This window comes from Hyperolius riggenbachi, chromosome 2, assembly GCF_040937935.1.
Source record: "Hyperolius riggenbachi isolate aHypRig1 chromosome 2, aHypRig1.pri, whole genome shotgun sequence".
Classification (NCBI taxonomy): Eukaryota; Metazoa; Chordata; class Amphibia; order Anura; family Hyperoliidae; genus Hyperolius; species Hyperolius riggenbachi.
In genome coordinates, this window is record NC_090647.1 from 273,540,659 (window position 1) to 273,566,848 (window position 26,190).

The 26,190-nt window shown below is 43.0% G+C and overlaps 1 protein-coding gene across 2 annotated transcripts in view; it reads left to right on the forward strand.

Moving 5' to 3' along the window:
- The first annotated feature begins 3,608 nt into the window (after window positions 1-3,608).
- The window catches only part of NHS (NHS actin remodeling regulator), a 278,573-nt gene continuing 255,991 nt past the window's right edge, over window positions 3,609-26,190 (forward strand). For both annotated transcript variants that reach the window (XM_068268699.1, XM_068268700.1), the window contains exon 1: window positions 3,609-4,420. In XM_068268699.1, coding sequence (XP_068124800.1) covers window positions 3,991-4,420 — 430 coding nt within the window. In that variant the 5' untranslated portion in view covers window positions 3,609-3,990. The remainder of the gene's footprint in view (window positions 4,421-26,190) is intronic.

Below are 26,190 nucleotides of genomic sequence, written 5' to 3' on the forward strand. Positions count from 1 at the left end.
TTTGCTTATTAATCCTGTTAAAATGCATTTAGAAAAAAATAGTTCCTAACAAAATGGTCTGTTAGGGTAAAACCCTCGGGGTGAAGTAGTCAAGTTAAACTTGAATTTTACTTTACAGTAGGTAGGTTTTAAGATTGCAAACAAACAAACAAAAAATACAAAGCAAATCTATAAAATTGAATAGGTATTTACAATGAATAAAAAGCATCAAGCATTTAATGCATTTACACATAATTATTGTATACTACCAGAGGCGTAACAATTACCCCAGTTGCCAGTGGGGGCGGCAGCTGGGGTGTGGGGCCAGGGCGGTGCTGAGGGTGGTCTTGCACCTAATATAATAATGCAGAAAGTGCATTGGAAGCCTACATTACCTGCTGTGGTGATCATGTCTCCTCCACTTCTTGGTTAGTCAGCATGTGCCATGAAGCCAACCAATCACCATGCAGCTTAAAGCTAATGTAACCCCATCTGTAAAAAAAAAAGTCAGATACTCACCTAAGGAGAGGGAAGGCTCTGAGTCCTAATGAGCCTACCCTCTCCTCTCCCGGTGCCCGGTGGATCCTCCAGTCAAATCCGCCGCCGCGGGGACTTCGGAAGTCTTCGGGAGCACTCGGGCTCCCGAAGGCCGGCAGCTCCATACTGTGTGTGCGAGAGTACGTCATAGACACGTGCGAGTGCGTCTATGACGGCGCTCGCACATGCGTAGTATGGAGCGGCCCGTCTTCGGGAGCCCGAGTGCTCCCTAGTCTTCTGAAACCTCCCTTCGGCAGCGGAAGTGCCAGTATTTGACCGAAACGGTCGAATACTGCTACGGCGGGGGATCCTGAGCAGGACCGGGCACCGGGAGAAGAGAGGGGAGGCTCATTAGGACCGAGCCTTCCCTCTCCTTAGGTGAGTATCTGACTTTTCTTTTTTGTAAGTTGGGTTCCCATTAACTTTAAAGAGACACTGAAGCGAGAATAAATCTCGCTTCATAGCTCATAGTTAGCAGGGGCATGTGTGCCCCTGCTAAACCACCACTATCCCGCGGCTAAATGAGGGTCTCTGACCCCCCGAAATCCCCTCCAAGCAGCGGGGGATCTCTTCCGGATTGAGGCAGGGCTAACCGCCGCAGCCCTGCCTCACGCGCGTCTGTCAGCACGTATCTCCGCCTCTCCCCCGCCCCTCTCAGTCTTCCTTCACTGAGAGGGGCGGGGGAGAGGCGGCGATGCGCCGCTGATAGACGCGACTGGAGGCAGGGCTGCAGCCGTTAGTCCTGCCTCTAGGAGCAGCAAAATCTACGACCAATTTGGTTGTTGATTTTGCGGGGCGGGGGGGCGTTTGGGGGTGAAGGGACCCCCGTTTAGCCACGGGATAGCGGCGTTTTAGCAGGGGTACACGTGCCCCTGCAAACTATGAGCTCTGAAGCGAGAAGTATTCTCGCTTCAGTGTCTCTTTAAGTCCCCACATGGTGATTGCACTGCACTTGCTAACAGATAAGGAATGGGAAAGACGCGATCCCTGGAGCAGGTAATGTATTTAGGCTTCTGCTGTGTTTTCTGCATTATTAGATTGGGAACAAAATCGGGCCCCTCCTAGCTCCTGGCCTGCGTGAACCCCCCCCCCCCCCCCCCTTCCGTCTGGGAAGAGGGGGAGCTCCAACAGATTTCTGCAGGGGGGCCCGGTCAGCTATAGTTACGTCCCTGTATACTACTATCAGATACATGTGGCAGAGGGTACTTTAGAATAGATGATGTTACCCACAGCGGAGGGTACTAAATTAATACAGTGATTAATAAAGCAGTATTGATATTTAGTATTTATATAGCACCAATATCTTCCGCAGTACTGTACAGAGTATATTGTCTTTGGTACATGCTAAAATAATGTCGAAAAAAATTGAGGCCTCATTCACATTGGGTGCATTGAGAAACGTGTAAAAGCGCATGATAAAAAAACGCATGCACTTGTGCGTGCTTTAGTGTGTGTTTCAGTGTGTTGCGGTGCACTTTTTTAAAGCATGCTTTGCTTATCGTAGCACTAGCAGTTGTCAATAAACCTTTGCTTTCATATGAAAATGTATTTTATTTGTTCAATTAGGGGTATAAAACGCATGCACTTCTATGCGCTTGTATGCGCTAAAAAAATCGCACCCATTCACTTGTATTGATGTGCGCTTTACAGCTCAATACACTGAAATGCATACAACACTACGTTTTTGTAACGCAGTTCAGCACAGTGCATAGATGTGAACAAGGCACATTTAATTACATGGGAAAATCAATACCTTGCAGAACACACAAGGCAATGCGCTGGGAAAAGTGCACAGAAACAGCCCTGGTGTGAACGAGGCCTTAGCACACCACCGTGTAACATCTATGAGGGCCCTTTTCCACTATCGCAAACTCACTGGGTTTGCTTTTCCCACTTGCTGCAATTGCGTCATATAGCCGTTGGGAGCGGAGCACGATTGCGGTGAGAATCGCGACGGCCGGCACTTGCAATTAGGAGAAAAACAAATTGTGGTAGTGAAAAATGAGCACTGCTATTTACATGTAAATTGCAAGGCTCTGCCAATCAGCAAAAAGGCTGTGATCTGCTTTTTGTAGCGGATTGCACCAGTAGAAAAAATGTTCTGAGGGCTTGTTCACACCTCGGACATTTTGCCCTTTTTTCAAGCGCCGGCGATTTTGAAAATCTCCATAAAAAGTTTGCGCAATGATTCCCTATGAGAGTGTTCTCATCTGAGCAGTTCGTTTCCGATCCGCTCAGCAAAGCGATGCCTGTACCATTTTCTGAGCGTTTTTACTCAATAGAAGGTATAGGGAAATTGCAAAGCGCTTGAAAAAGCGCTTTATATAGTGATTTCCCCAGCGCTTTGATGAATAAATACATTGTATTTAATCATTTTTTTACGGATCAAAGGGTTCACTTCCAGGAACTGAAAAATGCTGTATCACTCTGCAAAAGCGCTTAGAAAAGCGCTTTTAAAAAACTGCAACGACCACCCAAGCGCCAGTAAAATCGATGCCGTCAACTATTTCGATTATAGATGTGTACAAAGCCTGAGAGACATTTTAACAATGTATAAATACAAATTATACAAGTGTACAACTTGTCACAAGTGAACAAACCATGACTATATTAGCTGAATACTGTTTATTAGGGATTCACCTGATACAATGTAACATTATTCTGTGTCATTCATAGCATTCCAGCAATTCAATGGTTAATAAGCGCACACTTCTTTTCAGACACAGCAGATTGACTGGGTTTAAATGTACCATGCCATTCAGGCTCCTGCACTCCTGTCTGTATTCTGTAAACCTTGATTTTTTTTTTAACAAATGGAATCTAAAGGACAAAACCAGAAGTAGAATCCACGGCCTGGGATTGCATGAAGCAGCGCTGGAAGTTGCCAAGCAATTTGCTGCAGAATGTCTTGCTGTAGAAACGAGCCCTCCACTGACTGTGTGGCTGAGGAAGGCTGTGTCTTGTGTAAAATGTCCTGATTCCTCCCCTTGGCTTGCCAGCACCTCCTCCACCCTCCCTCCCCATTCAAACATCTCTGTGAATTCCTGCCTCCAGGTTTTCAGTCTGTCTCATTCTGGCATGGTGAAAGCACAGAGAGAGGCAGAGAAAATCCATCCAAAAAGCAACTGGATGATCAGAGCGGAGCGAGGAGCGAGGGAAGCAGTGCACAACTGCCATACTTCCCAAGTCACATCTGCACATTGTCACACATGGAAGGGGAAACATGGAAAGGATAATCACCAGCTACCCACAATGAGGAACTGCACAGGATTAAGGAGAAATCCCTGTATTTAAAAGGAAACAGAACTGGACCTGTGCTGGCGAGGCACAGTGGCTGGTGGATTGCTACAGCATTTCTTTCTTTTCTTGTGGAGGATTCTCTGAGAGTGATCCTCATCTGTGGTATTTTATGTTGCTTCCTTAGGATTGGATAGCAAAGGCATTACTGTAGGATAACGTGAAGGGCGATCTGCCATGCCCTTTGCCAAGCGGATTGTGGAGCCCCAGTGGCTGAGCAGGCATGCTGTTGTCCAGGTAGAGAGGAGCTCTTCCAGGGATCAGGGGGATGAGCAGCGGCAGCATCAGTACCACCGGGGGAATTCTCGGGAAGAATTGTCAGTTGATGTGGCATCTTCAGCACAGGTGCCCTCGGAGGAGAGGGAACCGTTGCCCAGTGATGGGAAGGATAAAGATGTGGTCACTTTGGATTTGTGTGCGATCAACAACGTTGCAATGTCACGGATCTTACGGCAGCTTTCGGATATGGCGCGCCATGCCTGCTCCATATTCCATGAGATTGAGGGAGACCTTCAGGTTACTGCGAGGCGTGTAAGGGCGCTGCAAGGCAAAATCGGTGCTGTCCAGCAGCTTGTCAGCAGCCTGGACCCAAAGCAGGAGACAGTGCGTGAGTACCACCTCTTCCATGTAATCTGCTGCGGAGTGGCCCCATTCACACTAGAACGTTTAATTAGTGATTTCAGCAGCGCTTTCAATTGTTGGCGACCGCTAGCGTTTTGAAAAGCGCTACGGCAATGTTAACTGTATGGCAGTATTCTCATTGTAGTGATCGCCAGTTAGTAAAACGCGGCGCATACAGTATTTTTTTTTAGCGATTTTAGAAGGGTTGTGTTTCAAGAAATGCAAAACGCAATCGCTCCAATATTGATTTCCCATACAATGAAAAATCGTGGGAAAATCGATTTGCAAATTGCTAGCGTTTTGCAATTCCCAGTGAGAATGGGGCCTTTCTGTTCAGCATCTGTCTGGATTGTTCTGTGCTGAGGGACAAGCTGAGTTGCTTGGTATACAGGCCCTTCTGGCAAAGCACAACAGGCTAAATGAGAAAGGAAGAAATAAAAGTCAAAAACTCCTAATTATTACATAAGCACCCATTTCCTAACTTTTCTGTGACCTCCTCATTTTATCAGTCACATTGCTTATCCTATGCTAATCAAGTACCCAAATGCTACAAGCAGGGGGAGATCTGCATTGCTGCTCCAGCAAAAGGAGACAACAGCTGCTGAATAGGGGAGGAAGGGGCTTTTATATTCCTCATTTGCTTTAAAATGCCATTTCTGACACAAGGGACATGCAGAGAAGATGCCTGCATTAAATGAATAATTGACCTGGCATTAAAACATAGACAGGCCTAAAAAGTGTGACATTGTCACCATGCATCGCCCTCAATCATATAACCACTGAAGCTAGCCCAGTTCTTATATTTCATTGTGGCTATAATGGTGGGAGAGCTACAGCACACACACTGCCACTGATTGGCCTTTCCCTGTGTGTGCAGGATGCACATGCAGCAGACCCTTTGCCTTAGCTGTATATAGAACAATTGTACTGTGCACATGTGATAGGTTTCTAGAAGGGGTTCCGTACAAAATCTATTGGTAAGAAGCATTATAAGATGTAAGTATTCATTGGCAGACTGTTCACAAAAAAAAAGAATGAGTGTTAAAAGCTTGCCAGCTTTAAATACCTGGCAGGCTAAATCATCACTGCGAGCTAGATTGTTTGTATTTGTCATTCAAGCAGTTCTTGTCCTTTGAGTGACTTGGTGCCATGGGGTTCCCTGTGAGTTGTATCTGGGAGTGCACTGTTGCTGCCCATGCCACAGCCAGTGCCTCCATCTGCAGTATCTTTTCATCTGTCTGCTGACATAACTACTCACTGGACCATCCCCTTGCTACAGAAAGACATTGGTTATTCTGTACAGAAGCTGGACGCATAGGCGTGATTTTTTATTGTGTGGCTATATGTGTCATGCCGGTTTTAAGAGCTGCATGAATGTCACGAGAAAATCCATAGCGTTAAGGGGACGTTACTCTCGATAACTGGCCCTCATCTATTAGGTTGCTTAGTGAGCGTCACATTAACCTTCACTGTCACAAATGACAAATCTGTCCATTTCCTCCTCAGTATGCTTTTCCTATGTGCCTGGTGTATTCCGGAATCCTGATTGCCATGCTATAGTTGGGTGTGTGTTGAGTTTGCCTGGTTCCTTCTCGCCTGAAGCAGAGGTGATGTCAGTGGTGTGTGTGACTTAAATAAGAAGCCTACTCCAGGCTCCTGATTTTGCGGAATCACTGGGCAGATGCTGAGGACTGAAATCTCAGCACCACTGAGGTGGCAGCGCTGAATGATCATTCATGCTCCTAAGCAACAGGAAGGAAGAGGGTATGGTTTACATGATGATAGGCTCTGGGTAGCCAATCAGAATGCAGAGCAATTATGGTAATTTTGATATTAAAAGCAGTTCTGTGATAATACAACAACCCGGTGTTCTTACAGAGACAGAAAATATGGAGCTGAAACATGGCATGAATTGCTGCACTAGCACATTGTTAAATCACAAATGTCTTTGTAGGGAGTAGACCTCCACCACATGAAGCTTTTCAGCGGTTTGGGCCCAAATCATGTTCATTTGTCATCCATGCCTTACAATATGAGCAGGGCTGCCCAGTGCAGCAGGATAACCTCTGAAATATGAGCTCAAGAGGCATGGGGCTTCCACCGACACAGCACGGTAACCTAGTAGTAGTCTCCACGGAGACTAGGGATGTCACGTTTCGGGATGCTCAAGACTTTAAAAATTAAAAACATTTTCATATAAATTTCCATTTGCATGTGACCTTGGATACAGAAATATACAGAGCAGTAGAGAGAAACGTAACCGTTTCTTATTATAAACTATAAAACAGTTCGTAATTGAAGAAAATTGTTTGTTTAGAAATGAGAAGGTTTTAGTCAAAATCTAACTTTTAAAACTTATTTCCATCAAAAAAATTGGCAAAGGTCCGCAGGGTGAACATTTTGTCTATCAGCTCATTAGGCAGAAGGAGACAGGTTGCCATGACAATTATTAAGTGATCGCTGGCAAATGACAGTGATCATGAGGTAATAGTTGCCGTGTTTGGCCCACTGCCCCTTTATTCCCTTCACGGTGACCTTGCATGTTTTGGCACAAAGATAGGATCCACATGGCAGCTCGGACTTGTGCACATGCTCACATGAAGCCTTCTTGTTGGAACGTGCTCAGGAAAATGGGAAGAAGCCTCGAGCTACAATTCTGGTGCTGGGCTTTGAAGCTGGAAGGCCTACTTTTAACAGGTGTCAGCCTCTATTACCCAGTTGGGAGGTGATTTTATTTTTACACTGCAATGCTGGAGTTGCCAAAGATAAATTCTTGGAGGCATCTTGTCCACAAGCAGCCAGGACTGCAGGGCCCTTGAATCCCTTAGGTCAGATGTCATGTTAAAGGTGCAATAGATGTGTGACAGATTTGGCTGGAGAAGTGAGAACAAGTGTGACTCTGCCACTCTGAGACATGCTTCCAGCTCCAAGGACTATTTAAAGTTGTTAAGAAGTGTACACCAGATATGACCTCTGAAATACTTTATTATCCTTCCAACAATTTGAAGATACAAGTCATACAATTTCCCCAGCAACGCTAATTACTGGTAGTTTAGAAGCCATTCTACTTATTGACTTAATTCAGACCACATTTAAATTCCCATCTTTTTATCTTCAGTGTGCAGAGATAAGATCCATTTACATAACAACCAATGAGGTACTTCATGGCATTAGTCTGGGGTTAAGGTTTGTACACATGTCAGTTATTCAAAATGAACGATGAACAATGGAAGACCGAGACGTGAAGTTTTTGATGGCACGTGTACACACAACACTATGAATCTTCAGATCATTTGTGCGGGCGGAAATGGCACTTCTCATTCTTTTCCCAGAGCTGCGGATGCTTTGTGAATGATATACTGATTCCTGTGCACATTCTCGTTTATGAACGATTTTCGGCTGAAATGATCCGCTGGGCAGATCGGCCAAATTGGCTGAGAAACGTTGTTTATTGTTTTCTTTTTCAGTCGTTTCTTTCCATTTTCATTGCCGGTCGTTTAGTCGTTCATCGAACGTTTTGAAAGACTTCCATCTTACAGAAATACAAAGCTTTTCTGGTGATGTTATTGATTTTTATGGGTTGGAGAAATAAACAGGCCTTGTCTTGCCATAATTTTGTCCACTTATATAGTATAATGATTCTGAGTGGTATGGTGCATTGGTACGGGATTAGTGATATTTTATTTTATTTTTTAAACAGCTTTTGCAGAATCAGTAGGATATATTGCTGTACTAGGTGTATAGCCTTATATTACCACAAGCTTGTTTTTTAATTTTGTGGAAAAAAATTTAGGTTTTCGACAGCCTGAGAACTGTGGTTGGTAGATGTGTTCCAAACACAGTAACAGGTCCTTTCATTATTACTTATCTCTCTTCTCAAAGTAGGGTTGCCAGGTGTCCGGTTTTAGACCGGACAGTCCGGTTTTTGGCCGCTGTGTCCTGTCCAAAAAGGCATGTTAAACCGGACAATTAAGATGTCCGGTTTTATGCCTTTTGCCACTTGCCGCCAGTAACTCCGAAACATCCGTTCATCAGCCGTTTCGGAGTCACAGAGATCATTCTGCCCGATTAGCAATAGGGATTCGGGAAGCACTACTGTGGATATGGCACCGCCCCTGTTTGTCATCACATCACAATACTGAGATCCGCCTCCAACATGGCGGCCTGTACGGCTCCGAAGTTGCGACATGGTGATGTACGACATGCTGCGCTAACTTGTGTGCGCATGCGCAGTGTCTGTAGTGAGGCTGTCTCCTGATGGTGGGAGCAGGGTTTTCCTGCAGTTTGTAATTCGGCAAAACTGTGCAGGACTCGTCACCAGCAGTATGGCGTTCAACTTCGGATCTGCTACAGGGGCCAGCACTAACAGGTAGGAAGATAGTGAGAGATGGGGACACAAAGCTCGGGGGGTGTTGTATAGAAGCAGCACGCTGTCACACATCATGCTTGTCAAACCTTATGTTACTGCTGTCTCTCAACACGATTACAGCAATTGAAATACAGTTTGATTATGAAGTCAGTGTAGCCCGTTTTGGGTAACAGGCCCGCCACCCGTCCGCCAGCGCTGCGCGACCGCTGATTCGCTGCCTGGCTGTCAGTCAAAGGCACAGCCAGCCAGCTTACGCGGCGTAAGTTACGCCAGCTTAAGTACCGCCCCCGAGCCCGCGCTTCCCGACGTTGCTACGTGTAATGCTTGTGCATTTACTGGTGAAAAGCGGTCTCTTATTATGTGCATTTACTGGTGAAAAGTGGTCTCGACTCTCTTATGTGCATGTACTGGTGAGGACAGTTAGTGACATGGCTATGTACTCTGTAATGTGCTGCAGAAGATGTCAGTGCGATATAAATACTGTAAAAAACATTTTTTAAAAAGCCCATTGCTTAGCCCCACTCTACATAAAAGTGCGCTTCTGACTCCGCCCCTAACTCCACCCCCTGTCCGGTTTTCTCCATCAGCCGACCTGGCAACCCTATCTCAAAGGCAGTTAGCTACATAAAATGTTAACCTGCCTAATTGTACCATACTAATTCTTGCGTGAAATGACTTAGGCCTAAAGTCTTGCTGGCTGGCTGGGGGGTGAGCATAGTCTGTAATGTTCTGTAAAGGGCACTCACCTTCGTACTACCATTCATAGAAAATCGTGCTATTACACTGCATTATGATTTCTGTCTATCTATGTTTCAACATCCTTCTGGGCCTTTGACACCATTTATCATCAACAATACAGTGTTGTCTAATTGTCCGTACCTAGGCAATTTAAAAATAATTTACACCTAGAATAAACATCTGCATAATGAATGTCAGGTAGCTAGACTGCTGGTAGGGGTAAGAGGGCGTATGAAGGTCCATACACACAAGATGACTGATGTCACCCATTGGAGATCTGCGGGGGAGGCAGAGGGCTGATGGAGCGGCATAGACGTGACATCACGCAGCAGGCGGGGTGAGCGGTGTGCATAAACCAATTGTCCCTCGCTCGGCTGATTTGATTAGTGGCCACTAATGATTCAATCTTTTTCATCCAATCTTACCATTTCTATGTAATATAAGGTGACTGCCTGAAGTATCCTTTCAGTATATTCACTCAATTTACCCTTATACTACATAGATTTGGTAAGATTGGATGAAAAAGGCTGGATCATTAGTGGGCAACATTTGGCAGATGTCTAGCTAAAGCAGCGTTTGCTGATCAGGGGCTGCTGTACACACGCCAGGTTATCGGCTGAGGCAGTCGTTATTGGTCTCCTTAGCCAACTTTAATCATGCATGTGTACAGGCCTTAAAGAGACTCCGTAACAAAAATTGCATCCTGTTTTTTATCATCCTACAAGTTCCAAAAGCTATTCTAATGTGTTCTGGCTTACTGCAGCACGTTCTACTATCACCATCTCTGTAATAAATCAACTTATCTCTCTCTTGTCAGACTTGTCAGCCTGTGTCTGGAAGGCTGCCAAGTTCTTCAGTGTTGTGGTTCTGTGATGCATCTCCCCCCTCCAGGCCCCTCTCTGCACACTGCCTGTCTATTATTTAGATTAGGGCAGCTTCACTCTTCTCTCTTATCTTTTACAAGCTGGTTAAATCCTCCTCTGAGCTGGCTGGGCTTTCACATACTGAGGAATTACATGCAGGCAGAGCTGTCTGCACTCTGCAGGAAGAAACAGCCTGACACTTCAGTGGAAGATAGCTGCAGGGGGAAAGAAACACACAAATGATCTCTTGAAATTCAAAAGGAAGGGTGTATACAGCCTGCTTGTGTATGAATGTATTTTCTATGTGTGGACATACTGTACATCAACCTACTTCCTGTTTTGGTGGCCATTTTGTTTGTTTATAAACAAACTTTTTAAAACAGTTTTTAACCACTTTTAATGCGGCGAGGAGCGGCGAAATTGTGACAGAGGGTAATAGGAGATGTCCCCTAACGCACTGGTATGTTTACTTTTGTGCGATTTTAACAATACAGATTCTCTTTAAGCTTCTCTCTGGGTATATCTCACCTCCCTGAAACTGCAGATAAAGCGACCTTTTGTTATTATATATTTGGGATCAGCATATCACAGGGCTTCTTTGTTACAGCTGATAAGTATAGCTAAATACTAAAAAACATTTATAATAAAGAAATACAACAAACACTAAATGAAGGTGACAGCTTTGTAGTGGATGAGATGAGGAACACCAGCGTTGGTGTATTTGACATCCAATAAAACATCAAACAAATTCTTCAGTCACATGACCTAACTATGTTCCTAATATACCGTCTCAGCTTATTGAGGTGAGTGCCCACATCATGTTTTGTGCAAACAAGTCTTCTGCTGCTAAAATCCACCCTGTTTTTGGAATTGTGTCAGGAAATCATAAGCAGTTCACAACAAGCTCTGTATGTTAACTGCTCCTGTGGGTATCATCATGCTGATCAGATTGCATTGAGGCAGGGACCAGATACACCTCTATGAGACAATCATAGCCTGCAGCTCTGCAAGCATGTGATGCAGGAAATAACTGCTGACCAAGTATTTAAAATGTAATATGTTTGACATGAGCTAAGCAAGGTTGCTCGTGGGACAAAAAAAACATTCTTGGGCTTTACAAATGAAATAAACAGTTGGGATAGATACACACTGCAAATATCAGACCTACTGTGAGATATTAGTGCAAGGAATGACATCATCCAGAAGGTCAAAGGGAATTTTTTCGGTACACACCCTAATCTGTTCCGCTTTCCCGTAAGAATTTGAGACTTTTTATTACGATAGCCGTTTTTTTTTTTAAATCATTCTCCTTCCAAAAATAAGATATTCCTCTATTGTTCCCAGCTGCATCAACAGACTGAGTGCAGAGACACAGGCAACACTGGCAGGCAGGCAGACATGATTTATTCCAAATACACCAGCTCAAAGGAACAAATACCTCGCTTAAAGAATTGCCCAGGATAATTTTTCACCAGGGTGGAGTCCAGGGCTAGAGCTTACTTTTTGAGAATGCTTGGCTACACTTGCTGGGTCTTTCATTGTGTTGTACTAATGGATTGCTTTTCTAATTAAAAGTCAGGATTGGCGTTCAGGTTTCATCGACGTTTAATTTATACTTCAGGCGGTGTTTGTAGAAAGAATAGTTGTGTGCCTCAATGCCGGAACATAAGCCGTCTCAAATGAGCAAGAAAGTCTCTCCAGATTTCCACCCGAAGATGTCAGGAATTGGGTTTCAGCCATTTCAAAGTTTAAACATGTGAGCAGAAGTTGTAATGTTTCTGAGAAATGACCAAAATGTGAAAAGGAAAAGAATACATTCCACCTTGTGCTGCTTTCGCTTAAAGCTGAACTGTGCAAAGCACCCTGAACACTGCCAATACAAGCCTAGGGAGTCTGATAATGTTTAGCCTAACCTATTTATTTGCAGCTCCTCTAAAATTAAAGGTATAGATGCCCATGTAATGTTTACAGAGTGACATCTCTTCTCCAGCCAATGTGTAAGTCTTGTCTTATGGACATCCCCTCCATGCTTCTTCCTATTACTAAATGACAGGTTAATACCACCCATCGTGGCAGTATTAGAATGAGGACATGGCTTACTTAGGATCTTTTGGCTGGAGACCATTGAAGAAGATAAAAGATATTAAAGGACAACTGAAGTGAGAAGACTATGGAGGCTGCCATGTTTATTTCCTTTTAAACAATACCAGTTGCCTGGCAGCCCTGCTGTTCTGTTTGGCTGCAGAAGTGTCTGAATAACATCAGAAACAAGCATGCAGCTAATATTGTCAGATCTGACAATAATGTCAGAAACATCTGATATGCTGCATGCTTTTTCAGGGTCTATGGCTAAAAGTATTAGAGGCAGAGGGTTAGCAAGGCTGCCAGGCAACTGGTATTGCTTAAAAGGAAATAAACATGGCAGCCTCTATATACCTCTCTCTTCAGTTGTCCTTTAATAACCATACAAATCTACTGGCAACAGTTTGAAAACTGAGTTATGTTCACAAAAGTTTGATAAACTTAATGTGTGCACATTACGTTTATAGAGTTTACATAATTAACAAATCGTATTTTTCGCACCATAAGATGCACTTTTTCTCCCCCAAAAGTGGGTAGAAAAAGTCAGTGCGTCTTATGGACCAAATAATACAATATTCATCCTGACACCAGGTGTCCCACTGCCCCTCCACCTCTCCCCTCTGCTGTTAAAGAGTACCTGACCGTTTCAATTTGGACACAGCCATGAATATCCAATACTGCCTGTCGGTGAACTTGCTCATGGTTGCAAATGTGGAATTTGTACTCAGCATGAATATAGACTGCCTAGAAACTTCCCACCTTCCAGCATGAGTAATTAGCTGGAGTCAGAGCTTATTTTACACACCTGGACTAATCAAATGGCGTGGCAGCAAACCGGAACACTCCCATTTCACAGTATCCCTGCACTGTACAGAACTGAACAAAAGTAGCTTAGGGCTCTTTCACACCAGAGCCCACTTCTGGCGTTTTAACGCAAAGTCTATACTTTGCGTTAACCAAGGTAAAAGGAAAGTCCATAGACTTTCCTTTTACCTTTCACACCCGACGCTGCGTTTCGATACGTTGCGGTACGACGCATCCCGGCGCATTTTATCGTCGGGAATCGCCGTTTCCCCTTCGGGGTAATTAACTACTACCGCCGCTACTCAGCGTTGCACCGGAGTTTCCCGACGACACGCCGCAACGTTCTCCTGCACGCTTTTGGTGTGTAACGGGCCTAAGAGGAATACAAAAAGTGAAAACCGAGAGCCCAATATAGTGTAGTATGTCACGATGAAGGAAATATAACAGAATGATTACGAGTAATATACTCACAAGTCTGGGTTACCACAAAGGCAACCACTGGAAGTGCAGGTGGGGAGAATTAGAACCTGACCCCACTCAGGTGTAACAGAAATAAATATGGCAGCCTCCATATCCCTCTCACATCAGTTGTCCTTTAATGTCCTTTCATTGCTGACAGAGTGGTTTGTTACTCCATCACTAGTAGTGACTGACGTTAACATTCTTGTTACTGATGGAGTAACATCGCTCTCATCACTAACATTGCTATTGCCAGCTGTGACTGGGGATAGCTGCTAGCATTTGCTTGCTAGTAGCAGAGTTGTATGTGTGCCATAGCCCTGAGCCTGCACATCCTGGTACATTCAAGGACATGCAGATGTCTGTCACAGGACAAAAATAAACCAAGAATCCTGTACAGGATGAAACAGCTAGTAATTTCACTTACACAAACTATACATAAACTACACATTGATCTGAATGAAATGTTGGCACCTTGACAACGTTTCATACACATTTCCTGTATGAAGCAATTGCTTGTGTGGGACTCCACCCACCTTATTTTATTCCTGTTAGTATGCTATCATTGTCTAAGCTTGGTGTTTGGCCCAGCTGCCTCAGTGTGGTCACACCTTACCTACTAGGGCTGTTGTATTTTATCAGGTGGCTTTGAGTTATGGGACACTTTGATGTGTGTGGTGTCATTTTACAGGCACAACAATAAGGTGAGGTCACAAAAAACACATGACGTGACCATAATCACACCTCTTGTTAAATCTCTCCATCTGGCATTCATTCATATTAATGAAAGTATAATCTCTATAATGATATGTTGACCCCTGATTGACAGGAATGTAGAAGGCCAGGAAGGTGCAAGTGCCAGAGAACAAGATATAATGCATCTCAGCTACAAAAGGATGATTGTATCTAGCTGTGACCTGAAGCTGAAGGATGAAATAATTCTCTGCAAAAACATCTTTTGATGATCTTTCTCATAAATAGCGAGAACTCTCAATAATCCAAGGTCCCCCATTCTTTTCATCTGTTAAAAGGAAGATGCGGGCACAAATAGTTTGTTTGTGGTGATAAAAACGCTTACTAGAGCAAACATTTAATAACATTTATAACATACACATACATTTCTGTGTACTGTTTACTTGGCCATTTTTTGCTGTGTGATGTTTCCACTGTCTTTGGCCTACTTTAGTTTCTTGATTACACTGTCTGCAGACTGCTTTGTGTTACAACTCCTTCCCAAAGCTTCATACAGTCATTGAGTAACTGTCACCTGATCTGATCTATTATGACTGGATCTGGTATCAATACAAATGAGACTGGAATTGCCAGTCCTGTAGAGCCAACCCAGCTTGGGGGAGGCGGGAAGTGAACAGCAGTGATATTTAGGTGTTTTTTTCTCTATTCTGCAATATGGAATTGTTGGGTTTATTGGATAATAAATAGATTGTTTCACAGGAAACGCATTGTACCCAACCCTGGAGCCTTTAAATAAAATTACTTTGTTGATACAACATCAGTACTAATTTGTGTCTACTTGGAGGAGAAAAGTCCACCACTGTACCCTCTATTTTTAAACATTTTAGCTATATTTATCCTTCCTGTGCCTCTGTTTACATCTACATTGTACGAGTCCACCATTGGTGGAGGGGTGATACCCCCTTTTTCCTGATCTACAGAGAGTGACTTTTTAATCCTGAGTGGGGACAGGTCTAATCTCCCCACCTGCTTCTGCAGTGGTTGCCTGAGTGGTAACCCTTGTTTGTGAGTATAATAATACTTACTTTGTTGTTTATTTATCCATAACCAGTACATACTACACTATATTGGGCTCTCGGTGTCCTCCTTTTCTCTATATCCCATGAGATGGAGTCAATATGAATGGTGATCTTGTTCATGTATACATATTGTACATGGACATACAAACATTTCCTGGTCTTCTCGGCTCTACAGTCAGCTTTATATGTCTATAGCATCAGGTAAAATTATGTACTGTACTCCTTTACTTCCAAAGTGGACCTAAAAAGTAATCACTTTAACGGCTGTAAAACAAAACCTGTAATTTGATTTTACTGTCACTATTAACATCATTGTCCTCTTTTATGAATCCCCTTTTGCTTCTGAGATTGAAGACAGCAGCTACTGATCTCCTTTGGTCCCAAGTCATTACTATAACACTGCCAAATTTCCCATTTGGCCATCCTGTAAGCCAAGCAAATGTCTGCAGTGGTCTCAGTAATTTGTACACCCTGTGGAGCCATGTCTTGTCAGGAAAGTGTCTTTTATCTAGCTGTAGTGGGCCTTTGTAGGCAGCCTACAGAGAAAAGCAACAATGGAGGTGCAGCTTCTCACAGCATATGTGGGACAAAGCATTAAGCGCAACAATAAAGAGTGCCAATGATGAGAAATAAGGAGGAAGGAAATGGAGACACAGCAGAGAGATCCTGTTCTCTACTCTAGTCTTCATATAGCCATTCCCTTGATATTAACTAAATAGATGAGACGTTCCAACCAGCAGTCAGATTATAGCAACAAGACCCTCAGCTGGAGTGAAGTACGTATATGACATTATTTTGTACTGATGAAGCATTACAACACTGTGTATTAAATATGGCAACATTTAAGATAAACACTTTCAAAAATCGAACATATCAGCAGCAACCTGCCCCAAAGAGCTTACAATCTAAGTATGCAGCATATAGTATATCTCTCTATATTTATTGCGCTGCACAGCAAAGTAGTTTAGCTGAATAACTCACCTCATGAGGCAGGAAGATTTATCCCAACAACGTCCCACGAGTTTAAGCGATCCCAGTACTTTGTGCGGGAGTCATTGGGGATCTTAAATATCTGAATCGCAATGATGGTCACATCGCCAAGCATCATTCGTGTAATTGCGTGTCTGTACCCACTTCACGACATTGCGGAAAAAGTTGCTCAAAAAATCGCCGGTCACTGGAAAAATTGTGTAGTGCACTACAGTTTATAAAGACAAACACCTTTGTGATATCAGCAAACAGACATAATGGAAAGTAAGGTGAAAACAAAAACACTGTAATGTATTTACAGGGTGACATACAGTATAGGCACATGTCATCTATTCAATAGGAAGTGTCTTTTTGTTTGTCTTAATCAGCTTGGAGGATAACTGTGAAATTCCTTTAACTCATTCCCAGCTGAATTCTGTGCTGTATCCTGCCTATCCTGAGGAGATCAAAGTCTGGGACGGATGAATAGCCTATTGAGACATTGCCTGTCAATCATAGCCAGAGTCACTGGATAGCAGAGGAAAATGGGTGTGGGATGATGGACATTTCTATCTGAAACATTTACATCTTGAAGATTTCTTTAAATGCCATAGATGTGAGGTAGAGGTTTTTAACACAAGGGAATCTTGCTGTGTGCCTTTTTTCTTTCATGTTCCTTTGAACCCTCTGGCGTCGTACTGGGTAAAATACCCTTGTTTCATACATATAGAAAATTACTGTGACAGAGGATTTACTTTTTCCTTTGATGACGCTCCTCCCAAAAGCATAAGAACTAGAGCAAACTTAAACTAGATCGTATCCCATCTAATTTTCCTCTTGCCCATTTTAACCAAGAGCAGTGCACAAAGCTCACAACCACTGTTGCTTACAGTGGAGTATGCAGCAGTGCAGCCCCATTCTGTAGTTGTGAGTTGAGTTGGGTTGGGTCACCCACTTGCACATGCACCTAGATGCACAGGAGTTACATAGATGAGTAGGAGGGACTCCTAGTGTGATAAAATTGTTAAAACGATTAAAAGGTAGGAAATGACAACATTACATCTAGGTGGCACTAAAATGATATTTATTAAATAGCTAAACGATAACGCATGTCTCAGGTTATACCCGCTTACATAGATGCTCCAGAGCCAGACTAAAGCACTGCATTTGATACAGTATTGACCTGATGAAGTGGGTATAACCCGAGAAACGCATTGTTCTATCATTTAAATCCCTATTACATCAGGTGCTGACTTCTTTTCTTACATATACAGTAGGTGAGCAGCAGCAGAGCCCTATAGAATGCGAGCTATCACACTTCTGGGGCTGTGGCTGCTGCTGCTGAACTCTCACACTTTCTAAGGCCTAGCTCACACTTCAAATCGCTTTTATTAAGGAATTCCTGGCATTTTTAGAGCGATTTTCGTTTTTTTTTAAAGGGATTTTGTATGCGTTTTCATCTTGCAATTTTGTGTGTGCAGACAAACAGGAAGTGCATTTTGACCCGAGCACTGAATGTCTTTTAACCTCTTGAGGACTGCAGGGCTAAACCCCCCTAGTGACCAGGCAATTTTTAGTTTAAAAGGCCACTGCAGCTTTAAGGCCAAGCTGCAGGGCCGCACAACATAGCACACGAGTGATTCCCCCCCCCCCTTTTCTCCCCACCAACAGAGCTCTCTGTTGGTGGGGTCTGATCGCTCCCCCCATGTTTATTTTTTTTTTAATAAATATTTGTGTTGCCTTTTTAAAAAAAAAAAACCCTCTTCCTTTAACCCCCTTCCCTCCCTCGCTCCCTCCCTCCCCACAGCCGGCCAATTACGGCGATCGGCTGTCATAGGCTTCTGCCTATGAGAGCCGATCGCTCTCTTGTCCCCCAGGGGGACAGCCGTGTCACACGGCTGTCCCCAGTGCAGCGCTGCTGCTGATCGCAGCGCTGCACAGAGTAAATAGACGGCGATCACGCCGTCTAACAGTCTCCCGAGCGGCAGTAGCCGCTCGGAGACTGAAGGCGGGGCGGAGCTCCGCCCCCCAAGCAGGAGATGCGCGCGCAGCCTGCGCGCGATCTCCTGCAAAACAGAGCCCCAGGACTTTACGCCAATTGGCGTTAGGCGGTCCTGGGGCTGCCGCCGCGGCCACGCCTACTGGCGTGACGCGGTCGGCAAGAGGTTAAAACAGATTTGCTTGAAAAATGCTAACAAAATCGACATTCAAAGCACTTTTAAAACGATTTGCTATACCTTAGATTGAAGTGCAATCACCCAGAAAATGGTGCAGTACCCGCGTTTGCGATTGGAAAGAAGGCTCATCGCTCATGTGAGAATACTCACACACTAGCACTTTTACATCGCTTTTAGAAATGCCAGTGATTAAAAAAATATATATATTTAATCGCTCAATGTGTGAACAAGCCCTAACTTCTTCCCACACTATTCAGAACTAAAATAAAACATTTTCCTGGAACAATATCAAAGGGCTAATATATAGCAACCGCATAAAATAAATGCAGAGTGTATGGGGTGTAAACAGTTACCTTAGTTATGAAACCTCCGTAAAGTGTTAATTTTGCAGGACTCGGACGGTCAGCACCAACACTAATTACAGAGATAATGCTGGTGCTGCAGTTCACAGTCTACGATTCTCTTTATGGTTGTTTAGGGGATGGAATGTAAATATTAGGACTGCATGCAGTATATTTTCACTGCAGTCTAGAATGTGAGAGGGACCCATTAAGGTATATCATTTAAACATTTATATAGTGCTCATATAGTTTGGCATAAAGTTCCTTTATCTCCCCCAAAAGGCCTCATGATGTAGTGTTCTTTCTGGTGCTGGGGTCTTTCTTTGGGTTAATTACTGTAGTATTTGTGTCCTTCCTTGTCCTGCCAGCATGCTCCCTCCTGTCCAGTCAAGCATTCTGGGGGTTACCCACCATACCGTGTCACTGTTCCTGACCTGCAGGTAAGATGGTATGATGATTCCCGCAGAAGCCAGGCACTTGATCAGATGAGAGGACAGAAACGACATATTGCAGCATGCTCCTCTGCTGCCATTATTCTACTGTGGTGGAGAGGATGCTGACTCAGGACTGTACCTAGCAGGTTAGGTGGCATCAGTGAGAGCTATTATAACTGGAGACATTAATGGATGCAGAGGTTGCTGCTATGGCAGGGCAAATCAATGATATTAAAATGTACTTGTGCCTAGTGTGGTCATTGTGTTGCATGGGGTTTTAAAGAAGGTTTCAAGACACTCACATTAACATCCAGCCTGTGATTGCATACTGCATTTTAGGGCTTGCTTTATCTAGCAGACTTCCTATTGGGAGACCAAAGCTTTGCTGGTGGTCGGAAAACTAGTGTCATAGCATTCAACGGTAGCATTGAGACAATACACTCCATAAACGCCTTCTAAGTGCAGATAGCGGTTTCCAGCACTGTTTATATGTGGGTGGAGCTTGCAGGTCCATGATCATCTTGAGGGGAGTGTAAAAAGTCTACCCTGGGGTTCTTCAGTTCACAGCTTTGCGTGTTCACCACTGTGTGCCTTCAAAGAGGGTATTGTTGATTATAACTTGAAATTAATTTGTACATGTACAGAGTAGTCAGCTGGCACCATAGACTATACTGTAAAAGTAGAATATATAGGCATATATAGAGTATATGGGCATAACGTGCTTCATAACGTGCGTTTCCTCTGGGCACTATGGTATACTAGGGATTATATTGTGAGCTCCTCAGAGGAGGGACAGGTAGTGACAAGACTTTACACACTATGTAAAATCACTGCAGATTATGTCAGTGCTATATAAATACTAAATAATAATTCTTTCACACAACTGATTGTTATCACTGTCACTTTCAAACATCTGCATGTATTGCATTTACGATGAATAAAGTAAACTAGAGTGGAATGAGAGAAAATAATTTTTACTTGCGTGGGGCTTCCTCCAGCCCCCTGTAGTCCATCTGCTCCCTCGATGTCCTTCCGCTCTGATTGCTGAGAAGTCCGCGATCCACCTGGATTGTGGGTTCCAGGCCACTGTGCATGCCCTGTTCCAGGCCACGCCTCCTCCATCCTGTGTTGCACAACTACGGTCACAGTGTAAACAAACTGCACGTGCGCAGAACGCTCAGACCTATGGGAGCATGATTGACATGTGTATACAGCCAGAACCATGCACCACACAGCACAGTAGTCTGCCTCTGAGCTGAGTCGCGGAGTTTACAGAGCTGTCATTGCCACAATGGGGGGGATCAGGAGAATATTAAGGGAGCTGACAGACTACAAGGGGGGGCTGGAAGAAGTCCCAGAGTAAAAATCCTTATGTCCAATTCATCTCAGGTACTCTTTAATAGTTACATTTTATTGAAGTGCTTGCATTTCTACCATTCCAGACAGAGAAGAGTGACTACATTGGCTGGATGTATTCCAGAAATATAATACCTGCTCTGTTATTGTTTTTGTGGAAATTACAGTTTTATTAACATAAATAATATGCATTATAAATGAGAATGCTAAAAGTTAAGTGCAGTTGTTATATAAAACAGTAAAAGAACATTGCAAAGCAGTGCTGAATTGTACAATTCATTAAATCAATTATAAACTCTAAATACTAGAAGTAGTAAAAGACAGTGTAGATTTTTATACATGATATAATCCTATTCTTAAAATGCCAAACTTACTTTAGTTGTTGAATAGCTGTAATTCATAGATTAAACCATAAAGCATAAGTAGAACTACACAAGGTTTATACAAATATTGTTTAGGGGTTAGAATGTAGAAAATCTGATCAATCAGCTGAATAACCTTTGCACTACAATCACAGTATGTCCAGACTGAAACCCAGTAGGCTATCATCATCTCTAATCAGAACACTTTCCCTTCTTCTTACAGCCATAGTTCAGCCACCCATTTTAATGTGCATCCCAGTAACATTGCATACATTAGCAATGCTCCAATGTTTAACCACTTCACCCCAAGGCGTTTTTTACCCTAACGGACAAGAGCGATTTTCACCTTTCAGTGCTCATCACTTTCATTTGCCAATAGCTTAATCACTACTAATCACAATGAAATTATCTCTATCTTGTTTTTTTCACCACCAATTGGGATTTTTGGGGTTAATATTTGTTTTCCAGTAATTACTTTATTTGCTATACATTTTAAGGGGGAAAACAAGGAAAAAATGAAAAAATACACTATTTTTCCAATTTCATCCCCTATAGTTTTAATATGAACACTGCTACTGTGCATAAAACCCACACATTTTATCTGCCTATTTGTCTTGGTTATAACAAGATTTTAATTATGTCCCTAGTATAAAGTATGGTGACAGTATAGTATTTGGAAATAAAGGTGTATTTTTTTTTGGGGGGGGGGGGTCATTTTTTTCACGTGCACGTGCACAGGAATGCACGTGCACGCGTTGGAGCGCACGTGTACGCGCGCACAGCTGCAGCAGCAGTGTATGACGTTTTAAAACGTCCTGGAGCCATTAAGAGGCTCCAGCAGGACATTTTAAAACGTCTGCATGTCATTAAGTGGTTAAACACTGCATGCCTGTGATTTTTTTTGCAATAAATTTACTATCCTGGCGTATAAGACTACTTTTTAACCCTTGAAAATCTTCTGAAAAGTCAGGGGTCGTCTCATACGCCGGGTGTCATTGATGCCGGGTGATACTCCCTACCCTGCTACCGCCTCTCAGATCTCGCTGCTGAGGACTGTAGTGAAGCGGCGCAGGTGCACCTGTGCGAGAGCGGAGAGGCAGAGAAGGAGGTAAATAGGATACAAGGGTGAAAGAGGCATGTTTTATGGGTACAGCACAATCTATTCTTCCAGGAGAGCTGACCAATCCACTTAGGGAGAGTTGTCCAATCCAACTATTCAATCGCCTATATAGTGTTATATACTGGGTACCACATACAGTACAGCACCAGTATCTGTTCATACATAGCACCAGTATATGATGGTTTTTTTTATTTTTATTTGGTGTGCATTGGAAGATGGGTAGTCTTATGCAGCGAGTATATCCCAAACTATGTTTTACCTGGAAAGGTGGGGGGTCTTATACGCCCAGTCGCCTTATATGCCATCATATACGGTGTTTAAAATACCTGGATGACTGGGTCTAGTAGCTCTATTTCCTGTATAGAATATAGTGCAGTTTTATTGGGCACAAAGCTGCCCAGATCCTCCCCCTGTCCCATCGGCACCCACATGAGATAGCCAAGAGAGAAAAGGGAGGGTTCAGCAGGCAGTCTCTCCCTGTGTGCATAAATTATGGGGGGTTAGAGTTAGGCATTAGGTGTGGGGGGGTTCATGTTAGGTACTTATAGGAGGGGGTTAAAGTGAGAATGGGTGCCGGATATTGCATAGTAAATTATCGGAAAACTAAATGACCCATATTTTGTAGGTAGTGGCACCACCCAGTGTCCATCTCGTGCCACAATAATCCAGGCAAGTGTAGTCCAGAAATGATCATCTGACAGAGTGACCCACCCAGTGACTAGATTATTTATCTTGGGATAGCCTGGACCCTCAAGTTCATTTCATGTTTAATGCGTTCTCAGCCAATTCTCAGGGGAAAAAAATGTAGGTTAATGATAGCAAATATGTTTTGTTACTTTTGTGCAAACAAATGTAATTGTTGTCTCCTTGTTGTTAAGCTTCATATATTCCATCACATAGCTGTCTCCATTAAACCCTGTTCCATAATCTAAAAATAAACATGAATTTAGATCTTTATATAGACATAGACTGTCATTTTATAAAAGCTAAACATTTCCTGTATAACCACTTAAGCAGCAGTTGTACTGCAGATGGATGCGTTACATTCTCCTGTTGTTATGTCTGCACTACAGACATTCATATCTTACAGGAACAAATGGTGATAATAATACAGCGCAGTGTTTTGGGTTTGAACAATCTAGTGGCCTAGTTGTTTTGCTTCAGGTCCTAATCTACTGTCCTGTGCTGAGCAGACACTGAACGCTGCATGATTCAGGATTAATCTTCTGCTGGTCACAAGCTGATTATGTTTCATTTTCAATTGGCAGATTGTTCTTGTAAAGTGGGAAAGAGCATATCCTTATGTAAGAGGAAGACCTTTGTGTCGCTATCAGTTTTTCCCACAGCCCAAACTGATCCCATAGCATTGTATAATGTTAATGTTTATAATGTTGCTCTACTAGCGTGAACAAGCAGCTCCACCCAAAACTGGTGTTTTCATATTAACTGGGTACAGACAGGGAGACACTTATGGCAATGTTTCTCAGTCATCCTAATAGAGACTGGCTGTTTGAAAGCTGCTGTCAATCACTCAGTTAGTTCAAAAGGGGAAAATAAATAACATGAACTCATGTGCTGTGCAGTTACTTATGCAGGGAAAGGAAAAATACCCGGCCAGAGTACAAATTCCAAGCTAGAAAAGAAGCGCATTTTTTCATAACACTAAGTTTCAAAAAGATTAGTGCAGAACTAATACGTGTTATAATATGTTTGCTACCAGTGGCGTAGCTAAGGAGCTGTGGGCCCCGATGCAAGTTTTACAATGGGGCCCCCATGCACTCTATACATAGCAATTGAAACGGCACACTAAAAGCTGCTAATGGCAACTACAATGCCAGAGGTGCAAGAAGGGGATGGGGAATAATTTGTTAATGATTTCCACTATTCAAAGTATATATATAAATGATTATTATGAGCACAGGACCAATATAGAGCTAATACTATAGTTGAGGGAGGGCCATTCGGGGCCCCTCTGGCCCAAGGGCCCCGATGCGGTCGCTACCGCTGCACCCCCTATTGCTACGCCCCTGTTTGCTACTAAACCACTAAATTAGATTTTTTTTTCAATATTACAAATGTTCATATATTTGGAATTCTGCATGCTGGTTTGTTTTGAAAACATTTGTGAGCAGAAAGGAATCTGCTGCACTAAAAGTTGAAGCCAAAAGTTAGCATTACAGCCAACAAACTGGCTTTTTTTCAATGGGAATAATCTCTCTCTCTCTCGTTCTCTCTCTATATATATGCTCAGTATAATCAGTTGCTGTAGTAGCATGATCTTCACATGATAGCCATCTGCATATGACAGTCAAATATAATGAAAGATAGCATTACCAGCTCAAACCTCAGAGTAAACGAGGCTTCCCTTGAACTCCAGCGTTCTCCCATGTGTCCCGTAGCTCTCATGTTAGGGTGTAGTCCTGTTTCTCATTCCCCAGCCCCAGAGGCTTTTATGGGAAATAGTATATTGTAGGCATATATATAGTAAACATATAGCCCTGCCTGGAATACTTGGCCTAACAGTAATTACCTATATCCAATATCCTCTCTCATCTATAAATTGGCCATTTGTGGTTCCGCTGTGTTTGTTGACACAAGTAATTATCCATCGCTATTCTTCATGGTCATGATGAAAGCTGCTTTAGTGGAAGTTCTAAGGCGGGCATAACTGGTTTGGCAGCATTTTTGTGGCAGATTTGTTTTGTCCCCTTCTCATCTTCTTTTTGTATTGTGTAGAATAATAGATGGCATTTTGCAGAAAATCTAAGTGAAAAGGTCAGGTTATCGATGTTTGTCGATGGAGCACTTGTGAAGGGAGTTATTCATACAAAGAAATAACCATGAGACAACACAATTCACCTCCAAGGTCAATGAACATTAAAGTGAATCAGTAGAATTGGGTTTACCCCACCAATTCTGTAAAACCCTGAAGACTTTGCTGTAATAAAGGTTTGAGAGTTTCTTTGTCCAAGACGCATGAATTGAGAGCAGAGGTTGTGGCACTTGATGGTCACAGTGGACACTTCTGGCTATACAGACCTAGCGCCAAAGTAAGCCATGGGTAGACTAATAATAGAAGAATTTACAGTAATTTGATTGTGCATTAGTAAACATAATTCACATGATATAGAAGTGGAGCAGAGTACTTTCTGCTGCAATCTCAACTTCAAGTGGAAGTCAGGAAGAGCAGCAGCATTCTAGGCTGCCCAGCAACCTACTGTAGAATACTGCATTATTATTCAGAACGAGTGAGCAACAAAATATTCTCCTAACAAGCACATTTGTGGAAATAGAAAGAAGTTGAACAAGAAGTTGAACTAATGAAAAGCAAGCCGTTCATGTAACAGCTAGCAGCTAGTGACTTTCATTGGCTAGGTTTAATTTTGTTCCTTGCTCAGCTGAGATTTGCCTGAATCACACACCTGAAACAAGCATGTAGCTAATCTTGTCAATTTTTTTTTCTCAGAAATACCTGATCTGCATTCTTGTTCAGGGTCTGTGTTAGAGGCTCATCAGGACAGCCAGGCAGCTGGTATTACTTAATAGGAAATAAATATGGCAGCCTCCATATCCCTCTCAATTCAGGTTTCATTTTACTCTCATACGATGGAGGTGTTTAAATTGGTCAGTCAAAATGGAAGATGTGTGTACCACTAGTGATGCTCAAATACCCCTTTTTAAAATTCGAGTTTGGTCGAATTCGAATAGTAAATTATTCGAGGTCAGTCGAATATTCGAGTCGAATAATTTTTACTATTCGATTCGACCTCGGACTTCGAGCTCACTATTCGAGTCGGTATTCGAGCTAACTATTCGAGCTGACTATTCGAATTGGCCTTAAATAGCTTCCAACACTTGTTTTGAGGGTGAATGATGCAAGAAACCTCTTTTTTTCCAAGTAACAACAGCA